At 34.6% G+C, this 17,348-nt stretch overlaps 2 protein-coding genes and 1 long non-coding RNA gene across 3 annotated transcripts in view; 1 reads left to right on the top strand and 2 right to left on the bottom strand.

Annotated features, from left to right (window-relative positions):
- Positions 1-3,375: 3,375 nt before the first annotated feature.
- LOC111011124 (uncharacterized) lies at positions 3,376-4,773 on the top strand. The gene is made up of 2 exons (XM_022284761.2): positions 3,376-3,621; positions 3,742-4,773. Exons 1-2 carry the CDS (start codon positions 3,568-3,570, stop codon positions 4,447-4,449), a joined length of 762 nt encoding a protein of 253 aa, XP_022140453.1. The 5' UTR covers positions 3,376-3,567; the 3' UTR covers positions 4,450-4,773.
- Positions 4,774-5,485: 712 nt separating this feature from the next.
- Positions 5,486-12,230, bottom strand: LOC111011122 (DNA ligase 1). The gene is made up of 17 exons (XM_022284760.2): positions 11,155-12,230; positions 10,661-10,777; positions 10,272-10,373; positions 10,078-10,194; positions 9,602-9,832; positions 9,422-9,516; positions 9,006-9,093; positions 8,414-8,545; positions 7,827-7,939; positions 7,450-7,551; positions 7,300-7,361; positions 7,015-7,086; positions 6,836-6,909; positions 6,689-6,745; positions 6,251-6,328; positions 6,068-6,145; positions 5,486-5,896 (listed from the first exon to the last, which is right to left on the bottom strand). Exons 1-17 carry the CDS (start codon positions 11,986-11,988, stop codon positions 5,828-5,830), a joined length of 2,421 nt encoding a protein of 806 aa, XP_022140452.1. The 5' UTR covers positions 11,989-12,230; the 3' UTR covers positions 5,486-5,827.
- Positions 12,231-15,119: 2,889 nt separating this feature from the next.
- LOC111010996 (uncharacterized) overlaps positions 15,120-17,348 on the bottom strand; it is a 24,965-nt gene continuing 22,736 nt past the window's right edge. The window contains exon 4 of the long non-coding RNA XR_002601398.2: positions 15,120-15,671. This is a non-coding gene — a long non-coding RNA (uncharacterized LOC111010996). The remainder of the gene's footprint in view (positions 15,672-17,348) is intronic.

Here is a 17,348-nt window from a genome sequence, read left to right as displayed (position 1 = left end):
TTAAGCTATGAAGATAATGTATAGTCGAAGTTGAGCCTCATAAAATAGTCCTTTTTGTTATATGTACTCAATTACATCCACTTGTTAATTGTTAAGTTTTAATTTAATTTACAATGTCATATAAGAGAAAATTTCCTTTATATTGTTTATAAAGATTGATTTAGGTTAAAAAAACCAGACTTCTTACGGATATCAAAGTTTGTTAAATAATCAGAGCTATTTTTGGATATAAGTTTGGTAGCAGATTTAGAAATTGAGTCTCAATTTAAAAAAATGTTCATAATATTTTTGTAAAGTAGTGCAGTTAGAATCTAAAATAATATTCAATTTTGTAAAATTATTATTTTACACTATATTATGTATTATATTTTACCTTTTTAAATTTTAACAAAAATGAAATGAGTTTATGACGTAAAATAGTATATTGATCAAAATTTTTATCTTTTTCAATACAATTATGCATTTTTAAAAGTTTCAAATTCAAAATCGGAAAACACTAAATTGTTTTCAGAATTTCTATTAGAATTTGAAAACAGTTATAAAAAACAAATAGATATTTAATGAATCTAGGTAAAATACAAAAAAACGGAATCCAGTTTGCATACCAAATAGACCTTTAGCTTTTCAATTGGAAATTAATAAATGAGATAAAATCCATAAAGATCATAAACATTTGTCAAAACGAGCATAGTTCGACGATAATTGACATATATCTCCAATCAAGAGGTTGTAAGTTCGATCTCCCACCCCCATATATTATACTACAATAACAAAAACTTCACCATTTAGGTTATTGTCATTGTCCTCATTAAAGTCATCAGCGGATGATAATAGTATAAAAATTTCATCTTAAGAAACTATATATGAACTAAAAAAACAACTAATGTTACATCATTTAAAACTTAACTTAAAAGGATAGTTTTAAAACGTGCCGCGGAACAGGAAGTTAAAATGGGGAGAAAATAGATAATAAATGGGGCTAGAGAATTAGTCAAGAGAAGCTCACCCATGTTTCTCACAAGGAGGACTTTTCTGAATGGTTTGGAATTGCAAAATTAAGAGTTGGGTCTCCATCACCTTTTTCCCTTGGGAGAAAATGTAGGTGGGAAAGTTTGGTTACCAGCTTCTTTCTCTGACCACTTGAAATGCCAAAAAAAAAAAAGCATATGGCATTGACAATGAAATTAGGCCTCATATATATCTAAAACTTTGTGGGGTTCCATATTTTTTTAGTCTTCACTCACAGTATCCCATTGCACATGCTCTGCATTCCTCAAGTCAGAAATGGATGCATCAAATATCCATATCCCACATGCAAATTTCTTTTTCCTTTTCTTCTTCCTAATCTTGTTTCCATTTATTCACCAAATATGCCGAAAATACAATGTCCAATTCTATATATATATGGTACGGTAAAAACCGACATGACACGTGGACTAATCAACTTAAACTCGATAGGATGCAGTTAAACTTACCGTTTGAAACGGAAATGATCGACCTACGACTAAACTCGAGCTAAAATAACCTAGAGAATCTCCTAAGTTCTACCTGAGCGACCTATAAAAGGAATGTCATAATTTTTACAACTCAAGTACACAATTCTGTTCGAAGGCTTACTTACTCGAACCGTCATTGACAACTGTTAAGGACAATGGTACCCTAGGTACCAAGTATCATATTGTCAACTTTGGCCATAATCCTTGCTGATTTTGTTTTTGGTTCCACTTAAAAGATCTCATACCAATGGAAATAATTGTTCTTCCTTATATACCATGTATCACCACTTTCTCTACCTGGAACTTTGTTTGTACTCCTTGCAAACTCGACCATCAACATAAAAGTGTTAAAAAGTGGAATATTTAGCAAGTTTAGCTATGTAAAATATTCTTAAAAAAAAAAGTTATTGAATAAAGAGGTAACTATGATTTGTCTTCGCTTTTGGAATTTCAAGTAAAATGATTAGGCGGAAATGTTTATGGAAATATATGATATGAGCATTGAATTGAAAATATATTATATCTTTTAAATTTGAAATATATTATGGGAGCATTACTATGTTTACATTTAATGAGCTGACCCTAAACTTTGAAATTTTGATTAAAAATGGTGTAATTGGGTGAGAGAGAGCATCTTCTCGATGGTATAGTGGCAAGAGCTTTGGGTCTTGTGATAATTGGTATTAGTTATTATTAGACGGAGAACTCCAGTTATAATAATATACACATCAATTTTATAAAATAAAAAATAATTTAAATGAGACAAAGAAAGGTGTCTGCATGGAAGACCGGAGATATTATTCAAAAAGAAAGAAAATTTAAAATTTTGGTCCAAATAAAAACAAAAATTCTCTTGAAATCTCAAAAGAAGTTGAAGAATCTTTACCTAATATTAGCTTTCAATTGTTTATATTATACGACTTCCTGTTTGAAGTTGTTGTGACATGGCCCAAACCAAAATTTATAATTATTAACTATAAATAGTAACAATTTGTATTTGGATTTTGGATTAGACTTGGAGAAATTTAAACGGGGTAGGTTTAATTTTCTTAAATATATTATATATATTGTTATAGAAGTATTTTTTGTAGCTACCATATTTATAGTATTTTAGATTTTTAGTAGCAATGTAGGTATAATATGATCGGAATTTACGATAACATTTATAATAGGGTCAAGATTGGAAGCTAAAAGTTAATAAATTGAGTGAGAATTTTACATTAGGGATTTGGTATTGAGGTGGACTAAAATAAAGTGAGGTAAATTACCCAAAAATTAAAATTTTTTGTCTTTTACAATTATAGACTAGATTTTTCCTAATTAGTGGATGCATTAAGAAATACATGAAATAAAATATAAATTTCTTTTTTCTTTTTCCTTCTACATTCCCCCTCTGAAAATTACATTAAATCACAGTGGGGGCAGAAAAAAACCAGTCATTAATGCATTAATTGAAAGAAAGAGAGAAATAAAAACAAACCCAGTCTGGATTTATTATCAAGGCAGGCAGCCCACGTGTGAGACAATTCAAAGATGAGATTTTTTTTACAGTTAATCGAAAATTACAACTCCATTTTTTCACATCAAGAAAAGAAAAGAAAAAAAAATCTGATCTATAACACAAGTAATTATTGATTAGAAGCTTTTGTGCCTGTATTAGTTCAAGTTGCAGAAAAAAGCAGAGTCATAAATCATAATCAATGAAAGCTTAAGCATCTTAATTGGGATTAAAAAAAGTAAAACAGAGAAGACCAGTTTTTTCTTGTGTAGCCCTCTAATTGGCGATATTCATAAATGAAATTCTTTTGAGATCTTTGTTCTGCAACTGTGTAGCAGTCTGGATGATAAATCATAGCATGTTAGGAATTGGCTTCTGCTAGGTTCTTGGCGGTTTCTGCTCTTTTTTTTTCTTTTCTTTTTTCTTTTTTTTTTTTTCTCTTTTTACAAAAAGCAACAAATCTATCAAAAGAAAACAGTGTCAATTATGTATTTCTTATAAGAACTTCAACTGCCAGTCTGAAACCTCAACCCTTTTTCTCTCTCTTTCTCTGAAACTCTTTGGGGTTCAGTGATGGAAAACCAACGCAGTGCTCTTCTGAGTTGGGCTTACTTCTTCCAAGGAAAGGTAAGGAAAGAAAAAAAAAAGCTTCTTCTTTTCCTCATTATTTTCAGGATTTGTCTTATGGGTTTGTTTCCAATTGTCATTTGTTAGCTGATAGCCTGATTTTGTGTGCTTTTGGAACAGAACGTTGAAGAATTGAGGCATTCGCTTTTTTGTGCGACTCTAGAGCTGGAACAAACGAGAGTTGCAGTTCAAGAGGAGCTAAGAAAGAGAGATGAACAGTTGATTCATCTCAAAGATCTTTTCTGCAGAGCCATTAGAGAGAGAGATGAAGCAAATGAAAAGTTCCAGAAACTGATTATTGAGAAGCTTTTACTCCAGCAGCAGCGAACGGATCCCCATTCAGGAATTTCCAGCATTGAAGATGAGCCAAGGAAAGGAATTGACTCCAACAATGGCTTCTCCTCATCAGATTGTGAAGAAAGCATTGTTTCATCTCCGGCCATTGACCCAATTCCGCCGCCGCAGTTTCCTCCAGCTCCACCGCAGGCACCACCGCACGCGGCGGTGGAATTGGTTCCAGAGAAGCCATTGCCTGAAAAAGGGAAGCTCTTGGAAGCAGTGATGAAAGCAGGGCCTCTGCTTCAGACCCTTCTGGTGGCCGGACCTCTGCCTGAGTGGAGACACCCACCCCCGCCACTTGAATCCTTTGAAATCCCGCCGGTGACAATTCCCTCAACGCCGCCGCCGCCGCCGCAGCTCCTCCGAGATTCTCCGATCACCTTCAATGGGAGCAGTAACATTACCAACTGTGGAAGCAGAAAAAGGGTATTCTTGGAAGGCTCTGATTCTCCAACAGAGACAAAGTGCCAAAGGCTTGCTCCCTGCTGACCACCACAAAAACAACACAGAGATCAGCAACAAGTTAATCAATAGTCTAATATTAGTAAAGAGCTAATGAGGATGAAAAGAGAATTGGGTTAGTGGCTGATTTTATTTTCTTTTTAGTGCTTTGTACAGAACAAGTCTCCCCCTTCTGTCATCACTCTGACTCAGTTCCCTTGAGTGAAGTTTTTATGCCCACCTTTTTACTTCACACTCTTTTTTTTCTTTTCCCTTCTTTCTTTTTGATACTCCTGAGAAACGGGGTTGAAATTTTCCAGAATTGTTCTAGCCATATAAAATGCAATTCCAATTCTGAGATTTCTCGTGTTCGATTGCCTGTCAATGTCTGTGATTACTGCAAAAACATACTATACAAACCCATCAAACGCTCAACGCAATTGCTTGCAGATCTTCCTACCTCAAAATAAACAATTTGTTTTGAAAGTTCTATTATAATAACCGTCATCCACATCAGAACATTAGAGAAAAAAAAAGAAATTTTCATTATTTTGATGGTGTATTTCATTTCAAGTTCCATTATTTGCAGTCTTGAGATGATTTTCAGAACCATATAAACCATTACAAGTTGCATAAGCATTTCTTCTAAGTGAGGACAAGAGACAAAAAAAAAAGGAAAATTTCTCCGAAATCTTTGCCAGATGACCACAAATAGTTATACAAGAAGTAAACAAGCCATTTTCAGCACAACCCATGTGATCGCGGGCGGTCTCTGCCCCAGTCAACACGCTGATGCTCACTAAAGTTAACAGTGAAGAAGACTATACTTGGCCTCTCATACATGACTACTTTGATAAAATAATCGTACCACAAGGCTTAGGCTGTCTGGCTATCTTGTCTCTTCATTCAAACACAGCTTCTCGACGTCGGGAACACATATGTGCAAGACCAAGTCCAGGCTTACTAAAATTCAAAGATAAACTTGCTATGGTTATTACAGGCATATAAAATGGATGTTAACACTCATATATGAACTCGCACAAGTGTCCCCTGGAAAGAGGCGTAGTATATGACTTGAACGCGATACAAGAAACATCTCATATAATATCATAAATTATAATGTACAAAATGTCGTAGTAGAAGTAACATAACAATTGATTTCACCTTTTGTCTACATTGTTAAAGGTGTTATGAGAACATGTGGGCCATGTAACTACTTGCTCAACATCAGGAAAACATTTTAAGTATTGCAATTGCAAGGAATACCGAGGTCGGCTAAAATCTGATCGTTTGAACCTGACACATACTCAAGGGCCCAAGCAGACAATGACATGTTCCATGGCACCAAACATGGTAATTTGCCAATAATTCTCCAGTTGAAAATTGAGAATGCAACACGTTTGGAGCGAGTAAAAACTTCAATTTCTCAGTCGTCATCTTTATCATCTCGATTATTTTGATGGTTGAGTTTTTGAGCATTATACATGTCGGCAACCTGATTCAAAATGTGCATAATTAGAAGTTTCATAAGAACAGTATTGAGAAATCCGTGAACTGATAAAACAGATATTGAAAATATTTGGAATACTTCAATTTTCCCCCTCTAGTTGGTCATTTCGTCCATCGTACCAAAGAAAATATTAGTAAGAGGGTATGTGATATTCACCTGCTCTGATGATGAAGCTTCCTCTGGAGTTTTGTCTTGCCTTACACGAACAAGACGTGGAAACCGAAGAGAAATTCCCTTTACACAGAAAGGCATGAACGGTAAAAAATTAAGGACTATATAAAGAATTGAAGAATAATGATGACGACAAATTACAAAGAGAAACTCGTGCACAAATAGAACCTTATCAGAATCCACAATGCCAACTCCTGCACGGTGAACTGGGCTAATAGTCAAGTCTGCTGCTTTAACCTCCCAAACCTTATCATTAAAAAAGGATCAAAGAAGAACAAAATTCCAGAGATTTTGGGAAAAAATATTAAGTTTCAACTCCGGTGACGTAATTCAATACTGAATCTATTGATTCTGAAATATCTTTTGAAAGCCCATTTTTCATGTTATTTCCAAACTTCTCTCTTGTCGCAAAGAGGGAGGGGCAAGAGAGCCCACACCACTCTCAATTAAGTACTAACATTGGAGGGGAATAAATTTTCAAATTGCTGATAATTTCTTTGAGGGGTCTAAAAAGATACAGGCATACAGCGAAGTCTTGAGAGAAAAAGAGGCAAAAGAAGAAAAAATTTAAAATGAGATATTAGTGCAAGAAGTCATCATCATTACCTCCGTAGGCTCAAACCAAACATCCGGATTGATTGTATCTCCATACCGATAATATGACTACAATTGACAAGAAAATGTTGAATTAGGAAGTAGGATCATATAAGGAGCCCCAGTGTTCACATCAATAAAGGGAATTAGAAGACAGACCTTCGGTTCAGTAATGACTTTAGAACGAAGACTAGTAGAACGTTCCTCAAGCATTGCTTCAGAAAACCCAGTTCCTACGCGTCATCAAAACTTGATATTAGACAGTTAAATACAAAAAATGGACAAGCACTGACAGTTTCAGTGGAAAAACGAAGGCCAAAGAATTCCTTATCGCTTACCTATCTTACAAATGCTTTGAAATTCTTCATTATCATTGTCGTAACAAGCAAGGAGGAATGCGCCATAGACACCTAGGGACATATTTTAGTGGCGTAAGAACAACGTGACCACAGCTACAGGTTCATATACGCACATGACAAATTACAAATACATGCTTGTGCACATATAAGGTTGGATAATACAGGAAGAAAGAGCCATTTGATTTAAACCAATTATTTTAGACAATTAAATGCCACGTGCAATTATTGCAAGCATAGGATAAAACTGCTTTCCAGTTATAGTACCTGTACGCTTCCCACGGCCATGGAAGGCAGCAATTGGTACCAGATCAAGTGAATCCCCTATGCTGCAGGGAACAGGCATACATAGGCACCCATAAAACTCAGTTGAGATTATCATACGGTGTTTATTACAGACATACACGAGCCACTTACCTGTCTATGTAGTCCTTCTTCAGTTTTAACCAGTTATGTGACCTCTTGGATGGCTCATAAGTAGAATCTCTATTCAATGTTTTGATAATTAAACCTTCACAACTGCAAACTAAGATTAATTAATAAAACACAAGAAGAATCAGATATTCAAACTAGAAAGTAGAAACCAAGTGAAAACACGATAAGGTAGAGTTATGACTTATGAGGCAAATACTGAACCTTCATTGCATACATATAAAATACATAGTAATTTCAGCTCAAAAAAGCGTTTAGCCAATTACCACAGATGCTTTTATTTTCAGGATAAGGGTCCACTATATAGCAGAAAGACGTTGATACAAAATGTAAACCTTGTAGACCAGGAGAAGGCAACGCACCTTTCATCAACAGATGCATCAAGGAATTTCTGTATTTCCTCAAGATCGTTTGTTAATATTGCGGTGGCAAATTGAAAATACCCAGGTTCTTCCATAAATGAATCATAGAGAAGCTGAAAAGTACAGAACCTGAGATATAAATGATACAGCCATTTGCAGAGACCATCAAAGCATTTTGAAGAACAGCATAACAGTTGAAGGAAAAAGGAACATCTGATGGCCATGTTGCAATACACTTAGGGCTCAATGTTGCAAACTAAGATAAACCCAAACATCTTTACGAGAGAGAGCAGCATGCATGATACATCCATAAGTTCAATCATCAAGTTATTCATGCTCCAAAAGCATAATTTGGACAAAGATAATTTTGAATGCTAAAACTATGTGGGGCAAAGTGAATTGGTGTTCCATGTTACAAGATGCCATAGACAATAAGACAGTAGTTAATCCTTAATATCTTTTAATATACACAAAAATAAAATGACATTAAAATACAGCAATGCTGAAACATGCATCTATATATATGTGTGTGTGAGAGAGAGAGAGAGAGAATATGAAACTAACAAAAGCAGTGCAAAAAATTCTACCTCTCGACGAACATTAAGTTCTCTCTGAATAAGTGGTTGACCATCAAGATATAATAAATCAAAGGCAAATACACACACATCAACCTTAATATCACTCACGGCCACGTTCTTGCGAGCTCGAGTACTCAGAATCTGTCACAAATTTCAAGGGTTAGTGTCACTTCTGTAGTAAGTCTAGAAGCTAGAGATAATGGCAAGAGACCAATGTTATAAGAAGAGGACGTCTACTAAAAGTGGTATTGAAACAGGTCTCCTGGAAAGAAAAGTTTGAGATGGCTTCATGGCTAGTTAGGTATTGAACCTTGAGGTGAAAACCAGAAAGGAAAAATGCAGGCTAGAAAAAGAGAATGATGAATGTGCTTAGAAGACTTTAGTAGCATAGACAGTGATTTCAGACTAATTCTTGCATGATTATTTGAATCTTCCAAGTTCTGGCTGTGTTTCATGTATATTTTTTAATCTGATTTTCATGGCATGGTAGCTACCAAAGATGTAAGAAAAAAAAAGGTATATATTAATAAGGGACCCAAAAATATCATATACAAATGCATCTTTGTCATATTATATAAACGAGGAAACAAATACAGTATACCTGGAAAGGCAGAATCTTCTGTTTTCCACGATCATAAGCAACAAGTTCACAATCCAAAATAAACGATCTTACAGATGGTTTCTTTACCCTGCAAAAATGCAATAAATTTGAAAAAAAATAATTATGAGTGCATAAATGGGTATTAGGAACATCAACAAGAACAAAATATTGCAACATATCCAACTTACTGTAACTGGTCTTAATTAAAATAATCAATGAAAATCAATGCAATAAAGAATAAAATAAAAGATGAAATGGAAAAATCAAACTGAAAAGAACAAAGTGAAACAGGGATAGCCAAGTATTTTATTGCTTCCTAATAGAAAAAATATAAGAAATCCAAACTGTGTTATGCATTGCTTCTAAACTGGAACCAAATGTTTAAAAAGCCATTTGACTCGTATGTCTCAATCTACCTTGATACCGTTAGAACAACATCGGGGAACTTTCCAGTGTTTCGTTCAGCATTTCGACTGTATATCTCAACTGAACCATTTTCCAAGTAATGTATCTACATAAAGTGAGTGAAACCATACGATATGAAATATGTAGATAGCAGCAGAAAACCACATCTTTTGAGTTTTTCATTTAGTCACCTGTGCACGTTCACCATCATATTTGTATTCACAAGTAAATTCCAAATCCTGGAATTTATTTAAGATCTCGGACACTCCCTTTGTTGGTTTTGCTAGCATGGGTCCAATTGGAATACCTGGTGTAAAGTTGCATGTTTTTGAAAGATTCCACACACCACCAGTAAGAAGTGCAGGGACAAGTTTATCATAAACTGGGAGTATAGAATACACTTGCTTTACAGTCTTAGCAGCCTGATAAAAACATAACGTTAGAAACTTCCAATGAATAGAACATCTTAGAGCTCAGTAAATGACACTGTGCAAGTAAACCAGTAACCAAATCAAGGTATGTAGGAGTAGCCCCAAACATGGTACTATGTCAAAATAGCTTGTCTCAGAATTATAATAATTACTTAGCACAAAGTGATAATGACAAACGGAAAGAATAATCAGAATTATAGCAAATGTTCCGACCAATTCGGAGTACAAGAAGTCACCTCTTCTAGAGGAGATTGAATGTTTGGTGGTGGCGTAGAGTGTTTTTCAGCATACACAGCAGCTTGGCCTAATGCAGCTAAAAGAGTCTGTTCAGCAAGTCCAATTCGCAATTTTGTCTGCATGACAAAGAAAGAAATTTGGCAATAGAGAAAAGGAACCGGCAATCATAATTCTAACAATGCTAATATATAACCTGCAGCAATCTAATCAGATATAAAGGTTCACAGTCTGTGGCAGCAACAAGCAGTGACTTGATATGGTTCTTTTTCTTCTCTTGACTATCCTTGCCAGATTCCTGAGAACAGTTCAAAAAAGTTGAAAAGGCAATTTTCAAATTAAAGATGGCTCTATCACCACAAATTTTACAGCATGAAACATAGAGGCCAAATCCCACAAGACCACACCCAACATTTACACAATCAAAAGGATGCCATAATATTAGAAAAATTTTATGAACTTAGGAAAAAGCTCAATTTACTAGGTCATAACTACACTCTGTGTAGTTCACAGTCGAACTAACCACCAGTGAACCCTATTTTATTGGTTATGAATTAAGCAATTGAAATCACAAGCCTAACACACCTTAGCAATCAGCCGAAATGTGTCAAATACTTTGGCAATAGTTAAAGCATCAGGCTTTCGCATCATGGACTGCGATGAACGGCTCGCTTTGGCAACAAGACCTAAATCTCCTAGTTCCTGTCAAATAAACCAGGAAAGCAAACAACTAAGACATTGAAATACAAAATGTTCATTGTTCAAATAGGATCCAGTGACAAATTCCGTATACACCAGGAATCAATTAATTCTGACATGTCAACCACATGAAACATTTTAATACTGACGAAAGTAAAAACAAAAACGCCAATATCATCCATTCTTTTTCTATTATAACTCGGTAAAGCACATTGCAACAAGAAATTAATCCAAGACTCGGAGCAACCAGCTTGTTGCCGTTAATAATCCCTGAATTGCCATAATGCAATCGACTACAAGAAAATTTCAGTGACTCAGTGTTTCATTCCTTTAGGATTTTTATCCTAAATTTAGAGGATGGAGTTCAATAGCCACCTCACCTTGTACTGTTTTTTAACCTGCGCCTCTGTCCTTCCAAAAGCCTCAGAAAGAGCTTTGATAATAGAGGAATCCCCAATCCCCAACTCAAGCCCTTCGTGGGCTGGAGCAATCTTATTAGCCAAAAGATATACAGTGGCCACCAAGTCGTCGGGTGTGGTATCCATGACGGTCCTCAACATGTTACACACAATATCGGTGATAACAATCCTACTAGACTCCTCAGAAATCATGTCGAAGCCCAGACACAGAAACAAACAGGGGACCCGTTCGCCCTCTTTCCAACACGCAACATTTTTCGAGTTGAAATCCTTGGCTTTCTTTTTCAATTCTGGAATAGAACTCTTCAATTTCGCAGTTCTTTCTTGAACACTTGTCGCGCACGTTTTACTCCCCGCCGGCCCATTCTTGGTTCCAACACTGCCGCCATTATCTTGACCCAACTTGGTTTCTCCCAAATCCACCGCGTTCTCGGCCGTTCCCAGATGAGAACCTCCAGGATTGTCCAAAATTGAGTTGCCGCACTGCGATTCAACAGGCAGCATTGACTCCAAAGTGTGGGAGGAGCTAGGTTTTGGAGAAGGGTCTAAAGAATCTAGGGCTTTACGCTTCTTGGGAGAAGAAGTTGAAGTTGCAGACTTCTTCTTGGCAGCGGCCCGAGCACCAGACATGAGAGCATCGAAAGCCGAAGGACGAGAAGACATTGCGGAAACAAAATTCGGGAGGATGGGTTTGAAAGAATGAGTTTTGTTGAAGAAAATGAGTTTCTTGAATTGGGGATGAGGCAATGCGATTGTAACGGGGCGTAGATAGTAACATGAACGCAGTGAAAGCATCAATCGCAGAAATTGCAAACGGAAATAAGCGATTTCAGAGTGAGAGAGAAGGAAGATAGAGAGTAGACAGCGGAGCCGGAAGAACTGAGAAATGGCGGGAACGAGAAGGGTTTTGGGTTTTTGATCAGACTGTGATTGTTAATTGGCGTCGCCGTGAGATTAATCTCTGAAATTGTGGAACTCCAAAACTCTGTGTCGGAATCGGAACATCATACTCTACTCCGATGGATCCTACCGACTTCGCGCCACTCTGAACTGGAGGACATGGCCCAGATATAGCCCAACCTAAATGGGCCGCCTTTAAATGGGTATGGGCCAGAACCAAACTCTGCGGTAGGAGGCCCTTCTTTTAGGAAATTGGGCTGGGCTGAGCAAAAATCGGAATTGATTTACATTTAACAAAATATTGCTGTAATAATAAAGGTAGGGTATTGGGCAGCAAAAAACACTAGTTATATTTGTAAATATAGCAATAGCTTTTTAGTTTTGAAAAAATACATATAAAAAATTAAAATTAGAATTTTTTTATTCTTTGTGTTATTCCAATTTTGCCCTCCTTAGTTCCAAAAATCGTTATACTTTTGATATATTTGATATTAGGTTCATCAATTTTATAGTTGATATACCAATACTAGATATATGACTATAACTGTTAGATTTAACATGAAGTATATCAGTGAGCAACATACTTTGAGTTAAAAATGGTAAGTTTCTTATTTATATATCAAGTATATTAGTAATATATCCAATATTAATTTTTTTAAAACATAACCAATATTAATAATATAGTTAACAAAAATACATAATATTAAATATATTCCTAATATACCTAATATAAAATATATCCATGTTGCACTATTAAATTTTTTTCAAATGGAAGATTTTAATTTAAAAGACATTAAATATTTTTTATTGATATATCATCAAGTATATAAATGATATTTTATTTTAGATATATACATTATGATTATATCCATCGCACTAAATGTTCAGAGATATACTTTATTTTAGTATATCATATAAGTAATTCCATTATTTAGTTAAATTAAGAAATTATTTTTGTAATTGTTATTTTTAATATTATATGCATAATTATCTCCACAAAATTTCACGTTTGCAAATATTTAGTAAAATGAAGCCAATTCATTAACTTTCACATTCAATATTGTATCACAAAGATTTGTAACCAGTTGGCACGTGTTTTCCAAAATATGAGTAAAAACAAGTATTTTTTAAATATCTTCGAATTCACTTTATGAATTTGCATGAAAAAGAAATTTAATTTCATAATCACATAGGATGAGTTTTATAAGGTAAAATGTGCTAAATTTAACATTTTGTATGACGATTCTTTTATAAATTACATAATTTGCGAAAGTTCATTATCAAGCCGATGAAATGGTTGGGTTGAATTGGGTTATCAAATCTATAACATGATGTAAATCATAGATTCTCAAATCAACACATAAAAGGTCAAAATCCTGTTTGGTGAGAGTTGAGAATGTGTCAATAAAAGGTCAAATCCAATTCCCAAACACAAATAAGGGTGATGTTGTAATTGGATCTCTCATGATCAAGAGCTGTATCGAGCATACAAATTCCTTAGCTAATACAAAACATACGGCCTTCAAATAATGTAGTAATATTCTTAATACCTATGAATAGAGTATTAAATTTAAAACTCAAAATCATCTTCACCCAATCAAATCCTTAATAGAGGGTTGAGAAAAGGGTAAATTTTGTCGGAGAAGAATGACCCAACATAAATTAAGAAGCAACCTGATTCAATAATGTAGAGCATTCTCCAAATGACTCTTCGATGGAGTATAAACATAGAGTCAATAGTCCTACTAGAAAAGCCAAACATCTCAAACCGAATAGAAATCTACCCATCATGTTAACAGAAAAAATAACATATAACTGCCGTTAAATTTACAAGAAAGATACAAGTAAATATCTTATGTGAAGAATAATATCCTATAGTGGGATCTACCAAAATATATCATCAAATAGAAATCCTTGAGCTTTCAGGAAAACCTAGGTAGCATGGACACCTTAAATTCGATTCAATTCATTTGAACCGAGCCCAATACTAAATTAAAATAGTGTGTATATATATATATATATAATCTAGGGTTTCGAATCAACCGTCTCGCCTCTCCTCTCTCCTCCCCCTCACCCCATTTACCTTCGTCTTCCCTCTCTCATCTCCCCTCACTCCTTCCATCTCCCTCTCCAGTCTCAACCCGACAACTCAACTCGACCCAACTCTAAAATATAAGGTTTGGGTTGGGTTGGCCTTCTTGTTTGGTTGCATCGATTCTTTGTTCTAAATAACCCGAAAATTTAGGTTGATCAAAGCACCCCTTAACCCGATCCAACCCAACCCATGAACACCTCTAATTCAAATGGCAAGAACCTTCCCTTCTCACAAAGATGAGGAAACAAAAGCAACATATACGAGACTAACTGCTATTGTTGTAGGAACTAGTAACCAAGGGGGATTAAGGAAGCTCTTTGCTCTATCTATGCTTCTCTCAGTATTGCCTCTTCTTGCTCTCTCAATGTCGATTTTGTGTCAAAACCAACCCGTCGAACCAACCAATCGGGTCGACGCAAACTTTGGAAAAAAGAAAAAGATTGGTTTCAAGTTTTCAACATTAAACCAATGCCAACATTAAACCAATGCCAACCCACCACTGAATATCCCTACTATCAAATGCAAACTTTGTTTTCAGGATTTGAACTCACATCTATAAGTAAAAAACTATCAAATGCAAACTTTGTTTTCACGATTCGAACTCACATCTATAAGGAAAAAACTAGGTTTGACATACGATGACTACATTGAAAATTCAATGAAGTACGAATTTAAATACAAACTAATAATTTAATTATCAAGAATGAACTTGTGACCTGATAAGGCAATAAAACCAACAAGAGTTAAAGAGACCAAGTTATTTTGTGGGTGTTAGGGAAATTTAACTCAATAACATAAAATTAATATATATTTTTAAAAAAATATCAACGTTTCATTTTTTTCAAATCTAGCATAATTTTAACTTTTTTATTATATTTTTATTTTTATATCACATTTAACTTAAACTCTCGTTGAATTATGTTATTTTTATAAACTTTTAAATTTTATCATATTTAAAAATACATATTTATTTTATGATACTTATGTCAACTTTCTCTAGAGGTGCCTACAATTGGAAAGACCAAAAGAAAAGGAGAAGAAATAAAAGAAGACAATGTTCAAATATTGATACTAATTTTATTTGTATTCTTACATTATTTTACGGTTCTAATTTTCATAAATTTTAATTTAATATTCGTCTTTAGAATTTAGATTTTCACATTGTATTAAATAAAAACAGTATGCCGCCTATTTTAGTTTTAAATACTAACTCTACGTGACACTTTGTTTTGGAATTCAATACGTATAAATTTAAGTTACTTCAATTTAATTTGTACTTTAAAAAAGCCTTTTATTATATATATATATATATATATATGAAAATTGGATGATTTTTAAACCCTAATATGATCCTCCAACTCTCTCCTTTAGATGGGGATGGCAAAAAAAAAAAAAATCTATGGAGTTAGGTTCCCATTGGTCGGGAAATCTCCATTTTGACCGAGTATAGGGTCAAACTGACCGGGGCTGTTCAAGCGGGTACCTGAAAGAATTATATTTACTAGAAAAGATTAGTAAAATTTACAAATCAAAATAATTTACTGGAAAGCATAAATAATGTTTTCATACCACATGAACTGCAAGTCCAAGTATGACGCACACATTTCTTTTGGTAATAAGAAGCAAAATTATATTTAAAAGATTGGGAGGATTTACAGAAGGCACATAAAAGCCATAATACCTATTCATAAACTATATGAATTTAACAAACATCTAAATAATTTCAGACTAAGATATAGATTATTATTTGATCATCCTACAAATATGATATTCCACCGTGAGAATAAGTAAAATAACGTATACAAATAAGAATTTGATAACATTTAATTTTTACATGTTTATGAAAATACACTATATTTTAAAAATTACATAGGTTAAGAGGAATATAAATGGCACATATAGTTAGTGTGCACACTGGTTGTGTTGGTCACTTCAAGATTCACCTACTTGAATGAACCAATTGCACCTTAAATCCAGCCTTGAAAAGTTTGGGTTAATGTTCGGTTATGAAATCTATAAAATTATCTAAACCGTAACTTTTCAAATCAACAACACATAATAATATCATTACTACGCTGAAAAGCTTATTAGCTGAAGAAAAGTATCCAATATTCCTCCAAATTCCCTTAGTAATATTCCAACTATTTCACTACTAGTACTAATATTTTCATTGCTCCAATCACAACTAATTAGGGGTGATGTTGTAATTTGATCTTTCATGATCAAGAGCTGTATCGAGCATACAAATTCCTTAGCTAATACAAAACTTATGGCCTTCAAATATTCTAATAATATTCTTAATACCTATGGATAGAACTCAAAATCATCTCCACCATATCAAACCTTAAAGGGAGGGTTGAGAAAATGGTAATTTTTGCTGGAGGAGAAGAATGACCCAACATCAATTAAGAAGAATCCCAATTCAATAACATAGCATTTGCAAAACGACTCTTCGATGGAAATATAAACATAGAGACCAATAGCCCTACTAGATAAGCCAAACATCACAAACCGAGTACATATCAACCGATTATGTTCACATAAAAAGTAACATAAAAATGCCACTAAATTCTAACATCACTAGAGCAAAAAGATATATTAGTAAATATCTAGTGCTAAAAATAACATCCCAAGAAATTTGTGGGATCTGCCAAACTATATCATCAAATAGAAATTGAAATCCTAAAGCTTTTAGGAAAAACCTTTTACGGGTAGACTCACCGAAATCAACCAAATTGAAATCGGTCGGTTAGTTTTAGAGGCAGAATGGTCAATGGTCAATCAGTCGGTTCTCCTAAACCTACAAAAAACAGTAGTGAAGCTCCACGAATTCCCTCACTCCATTGTACCAGATCGGAATAAGGTGTTTGTCAGCCACTTTTGGACTGAACTTTTTCGAATGCAGGGGACACGACTTCATCGCAACACGACTTACCACCCCCAAACCAACAGACAAACTGAGGTTGTGAACAAGTGTGTAGAGACTTACCTAAGATGATTTTCTGAGGAACGAACCCAAACAATGGGGAGCTTGGCTCACGTGGGTGGAATACCAGAAGACAACCTTCCATACATCCATCAACATGACACCCTTCCAGGCAGTGTACGACAACCTCCACCAACCTTACAATTCTTCATGGAGATCACCATACATCAAACT

This window comes from Momordica charantia (assembly GCF_013281855.1).
Source record: "Momordica charantia cultivar OHB3-1 chromosome 2 unlocalized genomic scaffold, Mcharantia_2.0 BLBB01000002.1, whole genome shotgun sequence".
Classification (NCBI taxonomy): domain Eukaryota; kingdom Viridiplantae; phylum Streptophyta; class Magnoliopsida; order Cucurbitales; family Cucurbitaceae; genus Momordica; species Momordica charantia.
This window is presented reverse-complemented; position numbering and strand designations above follow the sequence as displayed.